Source organism: Sus scrofa, chromosome 11, assembly GCF_000003025.6.
Source record: "Sus scrofa isolate TJ Tabasco breed Duroc chromosome 11, Sscrofa11.1, whole genome shotgun sequence".
NCBI classification, from domain to species: domain Eukaryota; kingdom Metazoa; phylum Chordata; class Mammalia; order Artiodactyla; family Suidae; genus Sus; species Sus scrofa.
The window spans coordinates 23,868,522-23,886,492 of NC_010453.5; the positions used below are offsets into that span (position 1 = coordinate 23,868,522).

General features: G+C 45.8%; 1 protein-coding gene across 14 annotated transcripts in view; it reads left to right on the forward strand.

The window, feature by feature from the left end:
* The window catches only part of ENOX1 (ecto-NOX disulfide-thiol exchanger 1), a 660,000-nt gene that overhangs the window by 633,758 nt on the left and 8,271 nt on the right, over positions 1-17,971 (forward strand). For all 14 annotated transcript variants that reach the window (XM_021065349.1, XM_021065348.1, XM_021065354.1 and 11 more), the window contains one exon: positions 1,664-1,749. In XM_021065349.1, coding sequence (XP_020921008.1) covers positions 1,664-1,749 — 86 coding nt within the window. The remainder of the gene's footprint in view (positions 1-1,663; positions 1,750-17,971) is intronic.

The window sequence follows — 17,971 nt, forward strand, 5'->3', positions numbered from 1 at the left end:
GCTGGGACACAGGTTCAATCCCCTGCCTGGCACAGCGGGTTAAAGATCCGGCATTGTGGTAGCTTGGGCTTAGAATCTGATCCCTGGGCTCCCCAGGAGCTCTATATGTCTCAGGCAGCGAAAAATAAACAAACAAGCAAACAAACATAAACTAAAAAAATGGTAGTGGGGGGGGGACAAAATAAATGCACTTAAATAAGTGTATTAAAAAGGCTATTTGCTACTTAAAGTAATTAAACCTGCCATTGTTACTGTCTAGCGTCACCATTATTTCATAGAAGGACATTTTAACAACAACGGAAAAGAACATAATCTCAGGATGACACAGTAGTTCTTTATAATTCAGGGAAAAGGTCAGTCTCTGAAAACTGAGGTTTGAGCTTTATGGAGAAATGTAACGAATTGTTTCTGTCTTCCTCATTTCACGGTCCACCAAGAAAAACCGCATAAAAGCCTGTTCTGAGGACAGGTCTTGGGGGTACTTGTCTAAACGCTTTGCTTCTCTGTTTTCAGCCTAAGGATAAACTGAGAACTTTCCTTTAAAAAAAAGACACTCATCCAGAGCATCGGAAGTGCCACACAGGCGATAGGGGGCCGTGAGACCCTATCCGGGTCAATCCAAGGCCACCCTGCAATTCACAGGATGACCTAGTGCAGTCGGTGTGCTCAGCCCCGGCTTGTCCTGTGCTTGGAAGCACAGGTTTTCCCTTTGACCTTTGGCTTCCAAGCATCAAAGCGTCACCGTAAACGGAGTGAGAGGGTTTATCCTCCAGTTTGATTCATCCCAAAGCCCGTTTCAAAGAGAACCGAAAAATGTCCATCTGAACATAGTTTCTTAACAGGTGCATCCCACCTACGGAGTCCTCATTTTCACTATCTTGATTTTAGATATAAAAGTAGAGAGGGTAGGAGGGTAATGCTCCTACTTCAGCCCTGACACCAGCATCCAGCGTTTTCATTTGTCAGGACAATGTTGACAGTTGAATTTCACGATGGAAAAGCCTTCTGATTTATAATCAGACTCCAGCCAAACCATCCATTCCAGGGTCTTTTAAAATGATCTTGTAAATTACAGCCATGAGAAGGAGGGAGCGGGCCGGCTCCCTTTAAACAGCAGCCACAGCCAGGGCGAAATAGCAGAGGATTCCTGGTTCCTTCAGTGGCAGGCAGGGCAACCATGGATTAAATACTTTCCACGACTAGCAGCTGTAATTATCAGGGAAATCTGAGGCAGTGTGATCACTGACACGGCTGTAGGAGCCATTTCCATACTGCAGAGTCCACCGAGAAAAAGAGAAGGGATCCTTTCCTTCTTCCGGTGACTGTAAGTTTACATTGGTAAATCAAGCATCACATTGGTAGTGGAAATGCTTCCAGGAGTCTTTGTTTATACCTTTATTCGTCTATATATTTTCTCAGAGTCTAGCTTTTCTAACTACTATCATTCTAAGAGACAGTGCTCTGTTTGCCGCGTTATCATTACTGTCTCCAAAATGGGCAGTTACTGGGAGCTTGCCGAGTGCCATCAGAAACGGCAAGACCATGGCTCAGCTTGACAAAACTGTCATCAGGGTCGGATGATATTATTTGCCTGAGACTTTTACTTGCCTGAGACTTTTATTTGCCTCTCAGTAATGTCCAGTGTTTGGTCTTTTTAATTCAGGCATCATATCCACGTTTCTTCACGTCCACCCTTTCGGAGCCAACATAGAATATCTCTGGTCGTACATGCAGCAGCTGGACTCCAAGGTAAGTCCTTTTTCTCCAGCCGACATGCGTGGGGAAGATTCAGGCTGTTGATTGCTGGCTGCTGGTGGACCATGCGTGAGTTGCAGTAGGGATATTATAATAATAGCACGGGGAGGTTTGTCTGTACTTCTTCGCAAGAACTCAGTGTGGGGCGGGTGGTTGTCTTCTCTTGGCTTGCTTTTTGTCTTTGTAGAAAGAAAGGCAGTTACCGAAAATGACAATGACTTTGAGCAGATGTGAAATTACTCTGGAAAGCATGCTAGGGATTTAAAGGTGCAGGTTGGCCTGAAAGTTCCTCCAGACAAGGGAGAAATGAGGTCACAGGGGCTAACGGGGCATTATCCTTAGACCACAGTCTCACAGAATTCCACGGCAAGGACTCCACACAATAGAGGAAAAATCAACTCAAATAACATGAAGATCTGATATGGCTCTCTAGAAAACTATATAAGGGTGGTTTTCCATTCTCTAAATGGAAAAAAAAAAAAAAAAAAAAACTACAGAAGTGCCTCTCGGCTGTGCCTCTCGAGGGTTACACCCAGAGCCAGGGCGTTCCCTCCTCATTTCTCTGAGGCTAGTTTTTCTCCTCTGCAGAAAAACTCCTAGCCCACTGCCATTTATGTATCAAAACCCAGAGAACAGTGAGAGGGGCCTGTCGAAACAGTGATGGCAGGGAGTTCCCGTCATGGCTCAGTGGTAATGAACCCGACTAGCATCCATGAGGATGAGGGTTCGACCCCCGCCCTCTCTCAGTGGGTTAAGGATCCAGCATTGCCCGGGAACTGTGGAATAGGTCGCAGATGCTGCTCAGATCCGGCGTGGCTGTGGCTGTGGCTGTGGTGAAGGCTGGCAGCTGCAGCTCCAATTGGACCCCTAGCCTGGGAACTTCCATATGCCGAGGGTGCAGCCCTAAAAAGCAAAAAAGCAGTGATGGCATTAACCACAACTGCCTCGGGAAGCCCTGGAAGGGGACAGGGTGGCTAGACCCGTCACTGAGCAGCTCGCTGAGCGTCTGGGAATGAGCCCCTGTTCCCTGAGCTGAGCAGAGCACGCGGGGTGTGCGGGACCAGGCCCGCCAGAGCCGAGTACACACACGAGCCATTCCGAGTCTTCCGTGGTCAGCATTGATGACAGTACTGTGCCGTCTGATTTAGATTCGGATTAATCTATCAGTTCATGATCCCACAACCCCTTGAACCTTTCTCGTCGTGGCTCTTATGCTTACTTCTCCTTGGAGAGAAAGCATCTGGAACAAGTATTTTCCAGTCATTTGGATCTGTGCCATCTTACTCACCTGTGGCTGGCGACAGGGTAGACCAGAGCCAGCCAGGAGAATCGCTGCCCTCCCCGTGGTGGTCCCTGCCCACGTGGATCTGGGAGAGGGGTGACAGACGAGGCTCCTCTTAATTCCGATGAAATGAGGAGGAGGAGCAGGACGATGTAGGGGGAACAAAAGAAACGGTTTTGCGGGGCTTCTTTGTTTGGTTTTTGGTTTGTTTCCTTCTCCGGGATCAGTCTTTCTAAAATCACCACCTTTGCCTGGAGGATGAAGTGAAATGTTGCGTGCGCCCGTGTACTTGGCATGGACTAAGCCCTCAAGAGGTCGTTCCTATTGTGGCTTTTATCCTTCCCGTGTATGGGTGACATTTCTTTCCCTCCCTGTCTGGAAATCCCAGGCGGGAGGCCTTTGTGGAGCAGCAGTGGCTGTTGCAGGATGAGCTGAAATGGCCAAGGAATCCGCTTGTTATGCATCTAAGAACTGAGGCTCTTGTCTCCTCTGCCTCATCAGTGCAGGTCGATGAGCGGTGCAGCTGTGGAAGGTGTATGCCCGTGGGTGTCGCGCGTGTGTGTGAGTGTGTGTGTGTGTGTGTGTGTCCAGGCAGAATCAGCTGGGAGGCAGGGATGTGATTCTGCTATTCCCTTCTTAGCCTCAGGACAAGGTCCATCATCCACCTGCTCCGGTGAGCTGCTCCTGTGTGATCTTCCTCCCCAAGGAGAAAATTGCTGCACCTGGTCCCTGGCCGTCACAGGATGGGCCTTTCTAGAAGGGGCTTGGTTAAGGGGAATTCAGTTTCATCTTGGACAGATAACCTTGCTTTGGTTTTGTCTGGTTGGTTTTTTTGTTTTGTTTTGTTTTGTTGCTTTTTAGGGCTGCACCAGGGCATATGGAGGTTCCCAGGCTAGGGGTCGAATCAGAGCTACAGCTGCTGGCCTACACCACCACAGCAACACCAGATCCGAGCCACATCTGCGACCTACACCACAGCTCATGGCAACACCAGATCCTTAACTCACTGAGCGAGGCCAGGGATCGAACCCACAACCTCATGGTTCCTAGTCGGATTGTTTCTGCTGCGCCACGACAGGAACTCCCTAACCTTGCTTCTGGAAGCGAATGAAGAAAGCATTTCCCTCACAGAGGAGAGACACGGGGTCTCCCCCCGACAGCCCTCTGCCTCCTGGATGAAATGCTCAGTGGGGCTGTCAAATTCTTGCCTCAGGCCTGAGGTGAAAAATACATTGAAAAAATACTCTGACTAAAACTCCTGGGTGCCAAGGATTGGACCCCGTATTCTTTCTATCCCTGCGAGGCTGAGAGGATATTTAGACTTTTTAATCCAGAGAGCACATGATTGCTATATCCTGGAATTCCACATCCTCGGGGCTTTAAGCAGAAAACAAAATAATGCGCGGTTTGCCCTCTAAGTATCCACCAGGGCCTTGTCCCCGCATCAGCTGCCAGAAGGCTCATAATCCTGAGCTGCCACCAGCCCCCTGCCGCTGAGGCTGTCCTGCGCGGCGGCTCAGGGGCCCCTGCCCTGGTTCATCGGGACGAACCGAGGGTCACAGGGGCCCCCACAGAGTGTTGGTGAATGTTGCGCTAAGGGGATTCTGCCTGGTCTCTGAACACAGGTTTTCTGACTCGGGTGAGACGCTTTTGAAAAATTCTCCTTAGCCCAATGCAGTTTCCTTGAGATCGGACAGTGTCACCGTTACACCTGTTGTAAGAGGACACTGAGATTAGCCTTCCCCAGCGCTGATGGGCAACAAGGAAAACAGGCTTCGTGCAGCGTGTAACAGAGCTTTGGTCTTGAGATTTCCCCAAAGGCCACACATGGGAAGAGGAATGATCAGAGGAGCTCCCTTTGCGGCTCAGCAGAAACGAATCTGACTAGCATCCTGAGGATGCAGGTTCAATCCCTGGCCTCGCTCAGTGGGTTAAGGATCCGGCGTTGCCGTGAGGTGTGGTGTAGGTTGAAGATGCTGCTCGGATCCCGTGTTGCTGTGGCTGTGGTGTAGGCCAGCAGCTATAGCTCCGATTAGACCCCTAGCCTGGGAACCTCCATATGCCACGGGTGTGGCCCTAGAAAAAGGCAAAAAGATAAAAAAGTAAAAAAAATAAATAAATAAATAAATTAGGCTGACAGGTAAATTGCACGTGGCTCCCTAAAACTGTGTAGCCCCCAAAAGGCCATTCTCCAGTTAAATAGTATTCCTGCTCTGGTGATGATGCTTGCCTATGTTTTCCCTCTCAGCCTCTCCTAAACCATTCACGTTCATTCACTCAGCTGGCTTGTGTCAGAAACGCATGACCAAGTCAGAAAGATGCATTCAGTGGAAGACAGGGCAGGCTGGGGTGGGGGGCACATGGGGGTTGGCTTCCCGAACCTTTGCTGAGTCAGAATTCCTGCCCTGGGCACAGGCAAGTTAAGCTCTTCCAGACAGACAACACTATCTTACAATTGGTTTCTGATCAATACCTGAACTCTCTCAGGTAGCCCAGAGCCCTTCAAGCTCACTCATGGCTGCTAAGCAGCCAAGAACTCACTTTTGAGCTGAGCATCAGCAGGTGAATATTTCCCAGCGCAGAGTCAAGAGGAGGGAGTCTTCGGCTCCCCCCGCCCCCCGTGTATGTATTCTCTACAAGATTGAGACCCAGTTCTCCAAGTGTGACTGGCTCCCCCCTCTACACACCTGCAGCCTCTTCCCAAGCAAGACCCAGCCAGTGGAAGATTTGATTCTGAAACCAGACTTGATGTGATGTGGCCCCAGATGCGGGAGGATTCAGACAGAACCACCGTCTTTGGCAGGACACCATATTTAGGAATGGGCTTAGGAATTCAGGACGTGTGGACATTTCCCACCAGACAGGCAGACCATTTGTACTTTTGTGCTAAAAGCCTACCTCTCAGGCGATTCAAATCAGCCTTAATTGGAGAGCATCCTTTTCCAGATGACAGCTAGGCAGGAAGGGCAAAGGAAATGTCCCCTAGCAGTGTCTGTAAGACAGCCCACCTGAATAATCTTTTCTGTTTGTTTGTTTGTTTAGGGCCACACCCATGGCCTATGGAGGTTCCCAGGCTAGGGGGTCAAATCAGAGCTGTAGCTGCCAGCCTCAGCCACAGCCACAGCCACAGCAGATCCGAGCCGCGTCTGCAACTGCAGCCCATGGCAATGCCAGATCCTTCACCCACTAAGCGAGGCCAGGGATGGAACCCACATCATCATGGATACTAGTCAGGTTTGTTTCCACTGCGCCACAACAGGAACTCCTGAATAATCTGTAATATTATGTATATGCTGGTACACAGCCACCTGTCACAGTATGTTAATGAATGAATGAGTTTTCTGTTGCTTAGACCATCATGAATGCGTTTGCTAGATATCACAGCGCCTCTGGAAAACATGTCATTGGAAGCATAGGGATAAGACTTCCATTTGGCTGCCTGAAAAGTAGAAAGGAAGTTGCTTGTTCGCAGCAGGAGAAATTGACAAGGTTACCAGGGATCCAGTGTCTGGCCAGCTAAGTCCTGGCTTTTCAGAGAGCCATCACTGTCTTGGGACCAGGCAAAACAGGGAGTGACCAGGGCACAATAGAAATCTAAGGACCTTGCTCTCAAAGAGCTTGTAGTGTAGATCAGGACATGGTATATGTCTGGACTGTCTTGAGAATGAAACACGAACTAATGAAGTACTAAACATGGCAGGCACATAGTAGTGAAACAGAAGGGCCAAGAACATAGGTGTCGTGACCACCAGGGGCGCCCTTGAGTTCATACCCCTTCTTGGGGCTTCCTTGAGGGCCCTTAGCTGTCCTTGCTGCATTTCTCTCCTTTCTCCCTTTCTCTCCTTCCTTTTCTCATCATCCATCCAGATCCTGCCTCTTCCTGGTCAGATTCTTTGCTCCTGTTTATCTTCTTCCTTCTTTCCTGTTCTCTGTTTTTTTTTTTGTTTTGTTTTGTTTTGTTTTTTTAATTTTTAGGGCCACACCTGCAGCATATGGAAGTTCCCAGGCTAGGGGTCAAATTGGAGCTGCAGCTGCCGGCCTACACCACAGCCACAGCAACTCAGGATCCAAGCCACATCTAAAACCTATTCCACAGTTCACAGCAATGCCAGATCCTTAACCCACGGAGCGAGACCAGGTATTGAGCCCACATCCTCATGGATCCTAGTCAGGTTCGTTAACCACTGAGCCGCACGGGAACCTCCCTGCCTCCTCCTTTCATGCCTTCCTCCCTCTTCGTCTTTCTTCCTGTCCTTTCCTCCTCTTTCCCCCTAAGCCCTCACGTCTATTTTCTTTCCTTTTTACTCCCCTCACTTCCTCCTCTGTGATCTTCCTCCCTCCCCACCCACATTCTGTGTCTCCCTTTGCGGATGTTGACTGCAAGGTGTCTGTGTGCTGACGCCACACTCTGCCCAGGGACACGACGAATATGAACAGGATTTAAATGTGCGCTAAAGGCAGGCCATCAGTTTATCCTATGGAAGGAAATCTGGTGTTGCATCTAGCTTCTCTGACTCTCCAGCCTCGACAAAACCTATGCCGGTGTCTTTTGAGTCCCCCAGACAGGAACCCCTCTCCACTTGCTTCTCTGGCCTGACTAATATGGGACATGGAGCCAGCCAGCCCCATAATAAAACTGATTGATGTCTGCTTATGTCAATTTATACCTGTGCTTAGCAGCCTGCCAAGGAGGCAGTGGGCTGGGCTGGAGTCAGCCAATCAGAAAATAAATCAAGCACATCCTCCAAATTACCTCTGTGCTGTGAGGACCACATAGGCTCCGTGGTTACATGGAACCTTTATTCTGGCTCATCGTTTCTTTTCTTTATAATTAGAGCATATCAATCCTTCCTCCAAGAATACATGTTAGAAACTTTGAAACAAAACAGGCGTGGGGGATCCACTGACAGCATCAAAGACTAAAGAGACAGAGGTCACCACTTTCTTGGAACAGAGACCAGCTGGGTACGAGGGGAATAAAAGCATCATGGTTATGACAGTTCCTCCCAGTTTCAAGAGCATCGTACATGGTCTCCGGGAAAATGAGATTTCATGGTCCGGCACGCCTCTGACCTACATTATAACGCCGCATGAGAGTCTCTTAACCACATGCATCTGATTCCTTTCGTAGTATCCTTGGGCAGGAGCAGGTGCAGTGCCATCAAAGCAGGGCTGGAGTCGGCATCAGAAACCCTGTCCTTTACTCACCAGCCAGGCCAGCAACAGCCTGTCCCTGGACCCCATGGTTCCATCTTGACAGACAGGAGCTAAGAGGGAATCCCTTTCCTCAGCGGGCGTCTGGGGAAGGAAACCCTGCACACTGGTGGGGAAACGGGTCCATCTCACTCGGAGCTCAGCCAGTGAACTCTGGGTGCCTCGTTTGATGGGATGGTCAAAAAGTGATTGGTAGGAAGAGAAAGGATACTGGGAGGGCAGAATTACAAGAGCTGGTGCATTTGTATAAGGAGAAGAAAACAGAAGTAAATGAAGATATTTGAGAAGTAACAGTTCGTGGGCCACAGGGCAAAACAGAAGGGAAAACTGAATTTTGTCTTGAATGTGTCTTGAAAATCATCATATACGTTATTTTGTCAGGATAGAGAAAGGTTTAAAACCTGTCAAAGTGACATGAAAGCAGTTTCTCCTTGATCTTTCTTCTCTCATGAGATATAAACATCCTTAAGGAAACGCTCTAGAAGTTAGTTGAGTGCCTTAGTAAATGGACCTTTCAGATGGGATCTCATCTGCGGTGCCTGTTCTGCAATTGTCAGGCATCCCTGTCCACATTACTTATATCTTCATGGTAGAACCAGGCTGTCACCTTACACCACCAACAGCAATGAGAGGTAACCACTTTTGAGGACACGAATTTCCATACTATTTTCTGGCTGGGTTTTTTGTTTGTTTGTGGGCTTTTTGTTTTGGGTGTTTTTTTGTTTTTGGTGTCTTTAGGTATGCACCCTCAGCATATGGAGGTTCCCAGGCTAGGGGTCAAATCAGAGCTGTAGCTGCTGGCCTATACCACAGCCACAGCAACGTGGGATCCGAGCCACATCTGTGACCTGCACCACAGCTCACAGCAATGCCAGATCCTTCACCAACAGAGCAAGGCCAGGGAGCGAACCTGCATCCTCATGGATACTAGTCAGATTCATTTCCACTGAGGCACAATGGGAACTCCCTAATTTCTGGGTAATTGTTTATTCGAAGTAAACATGAGAATTTCAAATCTGTTTCACTACTTCTTAGCTGTGTGACCCTGGACAACTTACGTAACATCTGTGTGCCTTTGTTTCACTGTCTATAAAATGGCTTTTTATGGGTTATCATGTGCATTAAATGACTTGATCTATGAAAAGCATTCACTCCAGGATCTGGCACACAGTAGGTGCTACTAGGTGTTGGCTGCCATGTGTTTTGTACTTAGACGTGCACAAAAGACTATCACCTTCTCTTGGTCTGGGATCTTGCCACTACCTAGTGGACAGATGAATTCTGAATGGCTTGCCCAGAGACCAGCGCTAACATGTGGGGGGGCCAGCAGTCAAATCCAAGTCCAACCGTTCAATGAGTTTCTTTCCAGTTCCCTTGTTTTGCAACTGAGAAAACACTCAAAGAAATGAAATGACTTAGACAAGTTGGCAAAGCTGGTTAGTGGTTATTCCATGACTGGAATTCGGTCTTTTGCCTCTACATTTCTTTCTTCTGGCAAGTGAAGGGTTTATTTGCTTGCATAAGGAATTTTCTGATGAGATAATGCATTACAGCACATAGTCTGTTTCTGGCCCACAGCGAGGACTCAGAAGTGGTGGTTACCCTCTCTCCTGTGGCTTGGCTTCTTCTGCTTCCTCTGTGGTTGACGTCTAGGCTCAGGTCAAAAGACAACATTAGGAGTTCCCAACAGGCTCAGCGGTAACGAACCCGACTAATGTCCATGAGGACTCGGGTTCCATCCCGGCCTCACTCAGTGGGTTAAAGGATCTGGCGTTGCCGTGAGCTGTGGGATAGATCACAGATGCAGCTAGGATCCCACGTTGCTGTGGCTGTGGTATAGGTCGGCAGCTACAGCTTTGATTCCCTGGTAGCATATGGACGTTCCCTAGCCTTGGAAGGTCCATATGCTGCCAGTGTGGCCCTAAAAAAGACCAAAAAAAAAAAAAAAAAAAAAAAAAGACAACATAGATAGCAAGATGTTGCTACTTTTCAGTATAGGCAAGCCAAGATTCCTCATGATTTTTGCTTGCTGTTTTGGTGAATGGTTCAGATGGGGGCATCCATGTATTAGCTTATGAATGTGTATGAGCTGGGTGAGATGGGAACCTTCACTTTTTTGCTGTGGACATTGATAGCACTTCAGAGAATCCCTGACACCTTCCCCATGGTCCCCACCTGTGAACAGAGAGGCAGTGTCCAAGTGAATTATTTCTAGTTGTCACACGACAACCCCCAGACCCTTTCAGTCACCGGCCAAGAACAAGGCCAGGGAGGAGTTCCCATGGTGGTGCAGCAGCAACGAATCCGACTCGTATCCGTGAGGATTAGGGTTCAGTCCCTGGCCTCACTCAGGAGGTTAAGGATCCTGCATTGCCATGAGCTGTGGTGTAGGTCAGATTCGGTTCAGATCTGGAGTTGCTGTGGCTGTGACTTAGGCTGGCGGCTGTAGCTCTGATTCACTCCCTAACCTGGGAATTCCCATATGCCATGGGTGCGGCCCTAAAAAGATAAAAAAAAAAAAAAAAAAGAGAGAGAGAGAGAATGAGACCAGGGAGCCTGGATCTGTACCCTAGCTCCACATTTACTGCCTGGGTTACCTAATCTCTCTGCACCTCAGTTCCCTCATTTGTAAATTATTCCCTCTCTTTTAAGAGTGTGATGAGTATTAAAGTGTGTTCAGAAGAGTTTGTCAAGGAAAAGTCTGAGTGATTGTGAGTTGTTACACTTTTTACGATCAGCTGCAGGGCGGCTGGGGGGGATGGCCTGACCTGAGCAGAAGCTGGCTTCCTACAAAGCCCTTAATTTTATTTTTTTTGTCTTTTGTCTTTTTTTTAGGGCCGCACCCGTGGCATAAGGAGGTTCCCAGGCTAGGAGTCTATCTAATTGGAGCTACAACTGCCTGCCTACGCTGCAGGCACAGCCACGGCAACACCAGATCTAAGCCGCATCTTCAACTTACACCACAGCTCACGGCAGTGCCAGATCCTTAACCCACTGAGCGACGCCAGGGATGGAACCCACAACCTCATGGTTCCTAGTCAGATTTGTTTCTGCTGCGCCACAAAGGGAACTCCAAAGCCCTTCTCTTTAGAGCAGATCTTTATTTTCCCCTTGAGAATCCAGCTTTTTCTTTCCTTCCTGAGGAATGGCAGGCTTCTTCCCTACTCTTCCAAGGGAGGGGATGGTGGTGCCAAAAACAAGCCTGTGGTGGGCTGGCTGTTCCCTCCATCTGTGGCTTCTGCTTGATGGAGAAAGGGACTGCTCATCCCACGGGTGTCACCCGAATTTGACAGGGGACTGGGCCTACTGTAGATGACCTCGGTGTCCTCCTGCAAAGGGAGGAAAAGAGCTTGTTAAGATGATAGCCTGACGGAGGTCCCGTCGTGGCGCAGTGGTTAACGAATCCGACTAGGAACCATGAGGTTGGGGGTTCGGTTCCCTGCCCTTGCTCAGTGGGTTAACGATCCAGCATTGCCGTGAGCTGTGGTGTAGGTTGCAGACGCAGCTCGGATCCCGCATTGCTGTGGCTCTGGTGTAGGCCGGTGGCTGCAGCTCCAATTCAACCCCTAGCCTGGGAACCTCCATATGCCGCAGGAGCGGCCCAAGAAATAGCAAAAAGACCAAAAAAAAAAAAAATGATACCCTGACCTCCCCAAGCTTCAGGAAAACCGCCTTCAGGACCAACCAGAAACGAGGTTTGACCACAGACCTCGCTTTATTTGTTTCCTTTGGCCTCTGAGCCCAGAGCTTGACCCACCGCCACAGAAGAGTTGATGTTTGTGTGTAGTAGTAGATCCTGCGTTGCCTAAAACGGATCCAGAGAGAAAGTATACGTGTGCCAGGCCCCGCGTTGCAGCTTACATTCAATATTTGCAGATGCACTGGGATGTTATTTCTATTCTTTCTTTCTTTATTTATTTTTGTCTTTCTGTCTTTTCTAGGACCACACCCACAGCATGTGGAGGTTCCCAGGCTAGGGGTCCAATCCGAGCTGTAGCCTCCAGCCTACACCACAGCCACAGCAACGCCAGATCCAAGATGTGTCTGCAACCTACACCACAGCTCATGGCAACGCCGGATCCTTAACCCACTGAGCGAGGCCAGGGATGGAACTAGCAACCTCATGGTTCCTAGTTGGATTTGTTAACCACTGAGCCCTGATGGGAACTCCTGTTATTTCTATTCTATACAAGAAAAAAACTGAGAAGTACAGCTATTAAATGACCTGTTCAAGGTCATTAGCAGCTTGCTCATGCTGGCTGAGATTAAAGTTCAGGCTTAACAATGAGATCCTGCTGTATAGCACTAGGAACTATATCTAGTCACTTCTGATGGAGGAAAAGACTGTATATGTGTATCTGTGACGGGGTCACTTTGCTGTACAGTAGAAAACTGTCAGTACACTGTAAGCCAGCTCTAAGAGAAAAAATAAAAATCATTAAAAATAAAAAAATAATGGAGTTCCTGCTGTGGCGCAGTGGAAACGAATCCAACTAGGAACCATGAGGTTGTGGGTTCGATCCCTGGCCTCGGGTTAAGGATCCGGTGTTGCCATGAGCTGTGGTATATATATGTAGGTCGCAGACGAGGCTCGGATCTGGCGTTGCTTCGGCTGTGGTGTAGGCCGGCAGCAACAGCTCCAATTGGACCCCTAGCCTGTGAACCTTCATATGCTGCAGGTGTGGCCCTAAAAAGACAAAAGACATAAAATAATAATAATATTAATAACAATAACATTTAGGCTTAAGTCCTCATTCTGAATCCCAATGTGCCTGACCTGGGGTGATTATTTACAATAATCTGGCCTGAATTAGCATCTCCAGAGAAGAGGCTGGGGCTCTCTTCTTCCAACAGATGCCCCTGGTGATTGATACTCAGAGAGCGCGCATTCCACCCCTGGTTCTTTGCCCGCAGCTGTTGAAGTGATGGGGGTACACAGAGCCCAAAGCCGTGCCAGGTCCCAGCACACATGCCCTGAACTCTTCCCCAGTCCTGTCTGAGATACAGCACTTGATCCTGTGCAGCCCCCTCCGTCTTCTCAGCTATAACAGGGAGTGAGATCACAACAGGTGCCCCACGTAGCTTCCAGTGGTGGTGTGAGAACGAACTCAAGATGCTGGTGAATGTACTTTGTACCCGACTCGTTGAAAGGAAATGTACATTTTCAAATTCATCATGAAGCTTTTGTGGGTTGACTTAAGAATCTAATAATCCTATTACCATGGTTTTATGGAAAAATACATTCAGATTTCAAAATAATTCCCATAGAAATTTTAGAACAGGGAGTTCCCGTCATGGTGCAGTGGTTAACAATCCAACTAGGAACCATGAGGTTGCGGGTTCGATCCCTGGCCTTGCTCAGTGGCTTAAGGATCCGGCGTTGCTGTGAGCTGTGGTGTGGGTTGCAGACACGGCTCAGATCCCACGGTTCTGTGGCTCTGGTGTAGGCCGGTGGCTACAGCTCCAATTAGACCCCCTAGCCTGGGAACCTCCATATGCTGTGGGAGCAGCCCAAGAAATGGCAAAAAGACAAAAAAAAAAAAAAAAAATTTTAGAACACAGGGAGTTCCCGTGGTGGCTCTGCAATAATGAACCCAGCTGGTATCCATGAGGACGGGGTTCAATCCCTGGCCTCACTCATTGGGTTAAGGACCCAGCGTTGCCGTGAGCTGTGGTGTAGGTCACAGACAAGGCTCGGATCCTGCATTGCTGTGGCTGTGGCACACGCTGGCAGCTGCAGCTCCAACTCAACCCCTAGCCTGGGAACTTCCTTATACTGCGGGTGCAGCCCACAAAAGACAAAAAAAATATTTTGTTTTAGAATACAGTTGATTTCAATTTTCAGGACTACCTTCATTTAACAGAAGTTTTGTATTATGGGAATATGGACTATTTATCATGTAAAATCTCTTCTATATGATTCTTAAATGAACAGTTGATTTGACTTCCTGGTCTATTTGGTCTCTCAATTTTTTTATTATAATTTACAATGTTGTGTTAGTTTCTGCTACATAGCAAAGTAATTCAGTTATATATGTATTCTTTTTCATATTCTTCTCCATTATATCATACGATACTGAATACAGTTCCCTGTCCTAAACGGTTGGACCTTGCCATTTATCTCATATATATATAAACTGTGATATATACATGATTTTATATATATAAATATATATATATACACACATGTGATATATGCATGTGTATATATAAGCTGTGATAGATATATATATAAAATCATGTATATATCACAGTTTATATATACTAATTCCAAACTCCAAATTTATCCCTCCCCAACGTCTTTCCCCTTTGGTAACCATGAGTTGTTTTCTGTATCTGTGAGTCTGTTTCTCTTTCATATGTAGGTTCATTTGTGTCATAATTTATATTCTACGTATAAGTGATATCCTATGCTATTTGTCTTCCTTTGTCTGATTTACTTCACTTAGCATGATAATCTCTAGGCCTATCCATGTCACTGCAAATGACATTGCTTCATTCTTATTTACGGCTAGGTAATATTCCTTTGTGAGTGTATGTACCACATCTTCTTTATCCATTCATCTCTGTAGCCATTTAGGTTTCTTCCATGTCTTGGCTGTTGTAAATAGTGCTGCTGTGAATACTGCTGTGCATGTATCATTTCAAATTATGGTTTTCGCTGGATAAATGCCCAGGAGTGGAATTGCATGACCATATGGTAGCTCTGTTGTTCCCCCAGTCCACAGGTTGACTTTTCATTTTGTTCATGATTTCCTTTGCTGTGCAAAGGCTTATCAGTTTGATTAGGTCCCATTTGTTTATTTTTGCTTTTATTTCTATTGCTTGGGAAGCTGACCTAAAAAAAAAATTGTACAGTTTATTTATGTCAGAGAATGTTGCTTATGTTCTCTTTAGGAGTTTTATGATGTCATGTCTTATATTTGTCTTTAATCCATTTTCATTTTATTTTTGTGTATGGCGTGAGGGTGTATTCTAACTTCATTGACTTAACATATGGCTGTCCAGCTTTCCCAAACACCACTTGCTAAAGAGACTGTCTTTTCTCCATTATATATTCTTGCCTCCTTTTGTTGAAGATTAATTGACCAGAGGTATGTGGGTTTATTTTTGGGCTCTGTATTCTGTTCCATTGATCCGTAAGTCTTCCTTTGTGCCAGTACCACTCTGTTTTGATTAATGCAGCTTTATACTATCGTCTGAAGTCTGGGAGAGTTATGCCTTCAGCTTTGTTCTTTTTCCTCAGGATTGCTTTGGAAATTAATAGCCTTTTATGGTTCCATATAAATTTGGGGACTCTTGGTTCTACTTCTGTGAAAAATGCATGGGTAATTGTATAGGAATTGCATTAAATATGTAGACTGCTTTGGGAAGCATGACTATTTCAACAGTATTATTTCTTGCAGTCCAAGAGCATGGGATATCTTTCTATTTCTTTGAATCATCTTCACTTTCCTTTATCAATGTCTTTTAGCTTTCAGCATATAAATCCTTCACCTCCTTGAACAGGTTTATTCCTAAGTACTTTATTTTGGGGTGCAATTTTAAAAGGCATCAGTTTTGTTTTATTGTTTTACATTCCCTTTCTGGTATTTGATTGTTAGCATAAAGAAATGCAACAGATTGTTGTATGTTAATCTTGTATTCTGCTACCTTGTTGAATTTATCAATTCTAGTAGTTTTTGTGTGGAGTCTCTAGGGTTTCCTGTCATCTGAGCATAATGACAGTTTAACCTCTTCTCTTCTTATTGGGATACCATTTGTTTCTCTTTCTGGTCTGACTGCTCTGGCTAGGCCTTCCAAAGCTACGTCAAATAGAAGTGCTGAACAAAGGCATCCTTGCCTTGTTCCAGGTTTGAGCAGGAAGGCTTTCAGCTTTTCACCATGGACTACTATGCTGGCTATAGGTTTGTCATAATTAGCTTTTATTTATTGAGACATGTTCCCTCTATACCCACATAGGTAAGAGTTTTATTTTTTTTATCATCAATGGATGTTAAATTTTATCAAATGCTTTCTCTGCATCTGTTGAAATGATCATGTGGGTTTTATCTTTTCTTTTGCTGATAGGGTGTATCACACTGATTGATTTGCATTTGTTGAACCATCCTTGTAACCCTGTAATGAATGCAGCTTGGTTTGGGTGTATTTTTTTTTTTTTTATGTTGTTGGATTCAGTTTGCTAATTTTTAGTTATTGTGGTTAGTTGTTTTTTTTTTAACCGAAGTATATTTGACTTACAATGTTGTGTTAGTTTCAGGTAGAGAGCAAAGTGATTCAGTTATACATACATGGTTGTTTTTTTTTTTTTTTTTTTCAGATTCTTTCCCCTTAGAGGTTATTACAAAATACTGAAACTTGGAGTTCCTGTCATGGCTCAGTGGTTAACGAATCCGACTAGGAACTATGAGGTTGCAGGTTCGATTCCTGGCCTTGCTCAGTGGGTTAAGGATCTGTCTGGTTGCCGTGAACTGTGGTGTACATCGAAGACACAGCTTGGATCCCATGTTGCTGTGGCTCTGGCGTAGGCCAGTGGCTACAGCTCTGATTAGACCCCTAGCCTGGGAACCTCCATATGCCATGAGGGTGGCCCTAGAAAAGACAAAAAAAAAAAAAATACTGAAACTAGTTCCCTGTGCTATACAATAGGTACCTGTTGATTATCCATCATATATAGTAGTCTGAATATGATATTCCAACCTCCTAATTTATACTTCCCCCACCCCCACCCCTGCCTTTAACTCCTTGGTATGTTTGTTCTCTGGGTCTGTGAGTCTGTTTCTGTTTTGTATATACATTCATCTATATCTTTTTTTTTTTTTTTTTTTAGATTCCACATATAAGCAATATCTAATGATATTTGTCTTTCTTTCTCTGGCTAACATCACTTAGTATGATAATCTCTGGATCCATCCATGTTACTACAAATGATATTGCTCCATTTTTCTTATGGCTGAGTAATATTCTGTTGTATAAATATACCTAACTCTTGTGATGCTATAATGAACCCAACTTGATTGTAATTAATCTTCTTTATCCATTCATCTGTAGGTAAACATTTAGGTTGTTTCTATGTCTTGGCTGTTGTAAAGACTTCTGCTGTGAATATTACAGTGCATGTATCTTTCAAATTATGAAAGTCTCTGGATATATGTCCAGGAGTTATTGGTGATTGCAGGATCATATGGTAGCTCTATTTTCAGTTTTGTTTTTTTTTTTTAAGGAACCGCCATAGTGTTCTCTATAGTAGCTGCACCAATTCCCACCAACAGACTAGTAGGGTTCCTTTTTCTCCACACCCTTTCTCGCATTTACAACTTGTAGACTTTTTTGGTGATGGCCATTCTGATTGACCATTGTGAGGTGATAGCTCATTGTAGTTTTGATTTTCATTTCTCTAATAATTAATGATCCTGAGCATCCTTTCATGTGCCTGTTGCCCATCTGTATGTCTTCTTCAAACAAATATCTATTTAGATCTTCTGCCAGCTTTTTGGGTTGTTTGGGTTTGTTGATATTGAGCTGGATGAGCTATTTGCCTGTGTTTCGAGATTAATCCCTTGTTGATCACATCATTAGCAAACATTTTCTCCCACTCTGTGGGCTGACTTTTCATCCTGTTGGTGGTTTCCTTTGCTGTACAAAAGCTTTTAAGTTTAATTAGGTCCCATTTTTATCTCTATTGCTCTAAGAGACAGATCCAAAAAGATACTGCTGCAG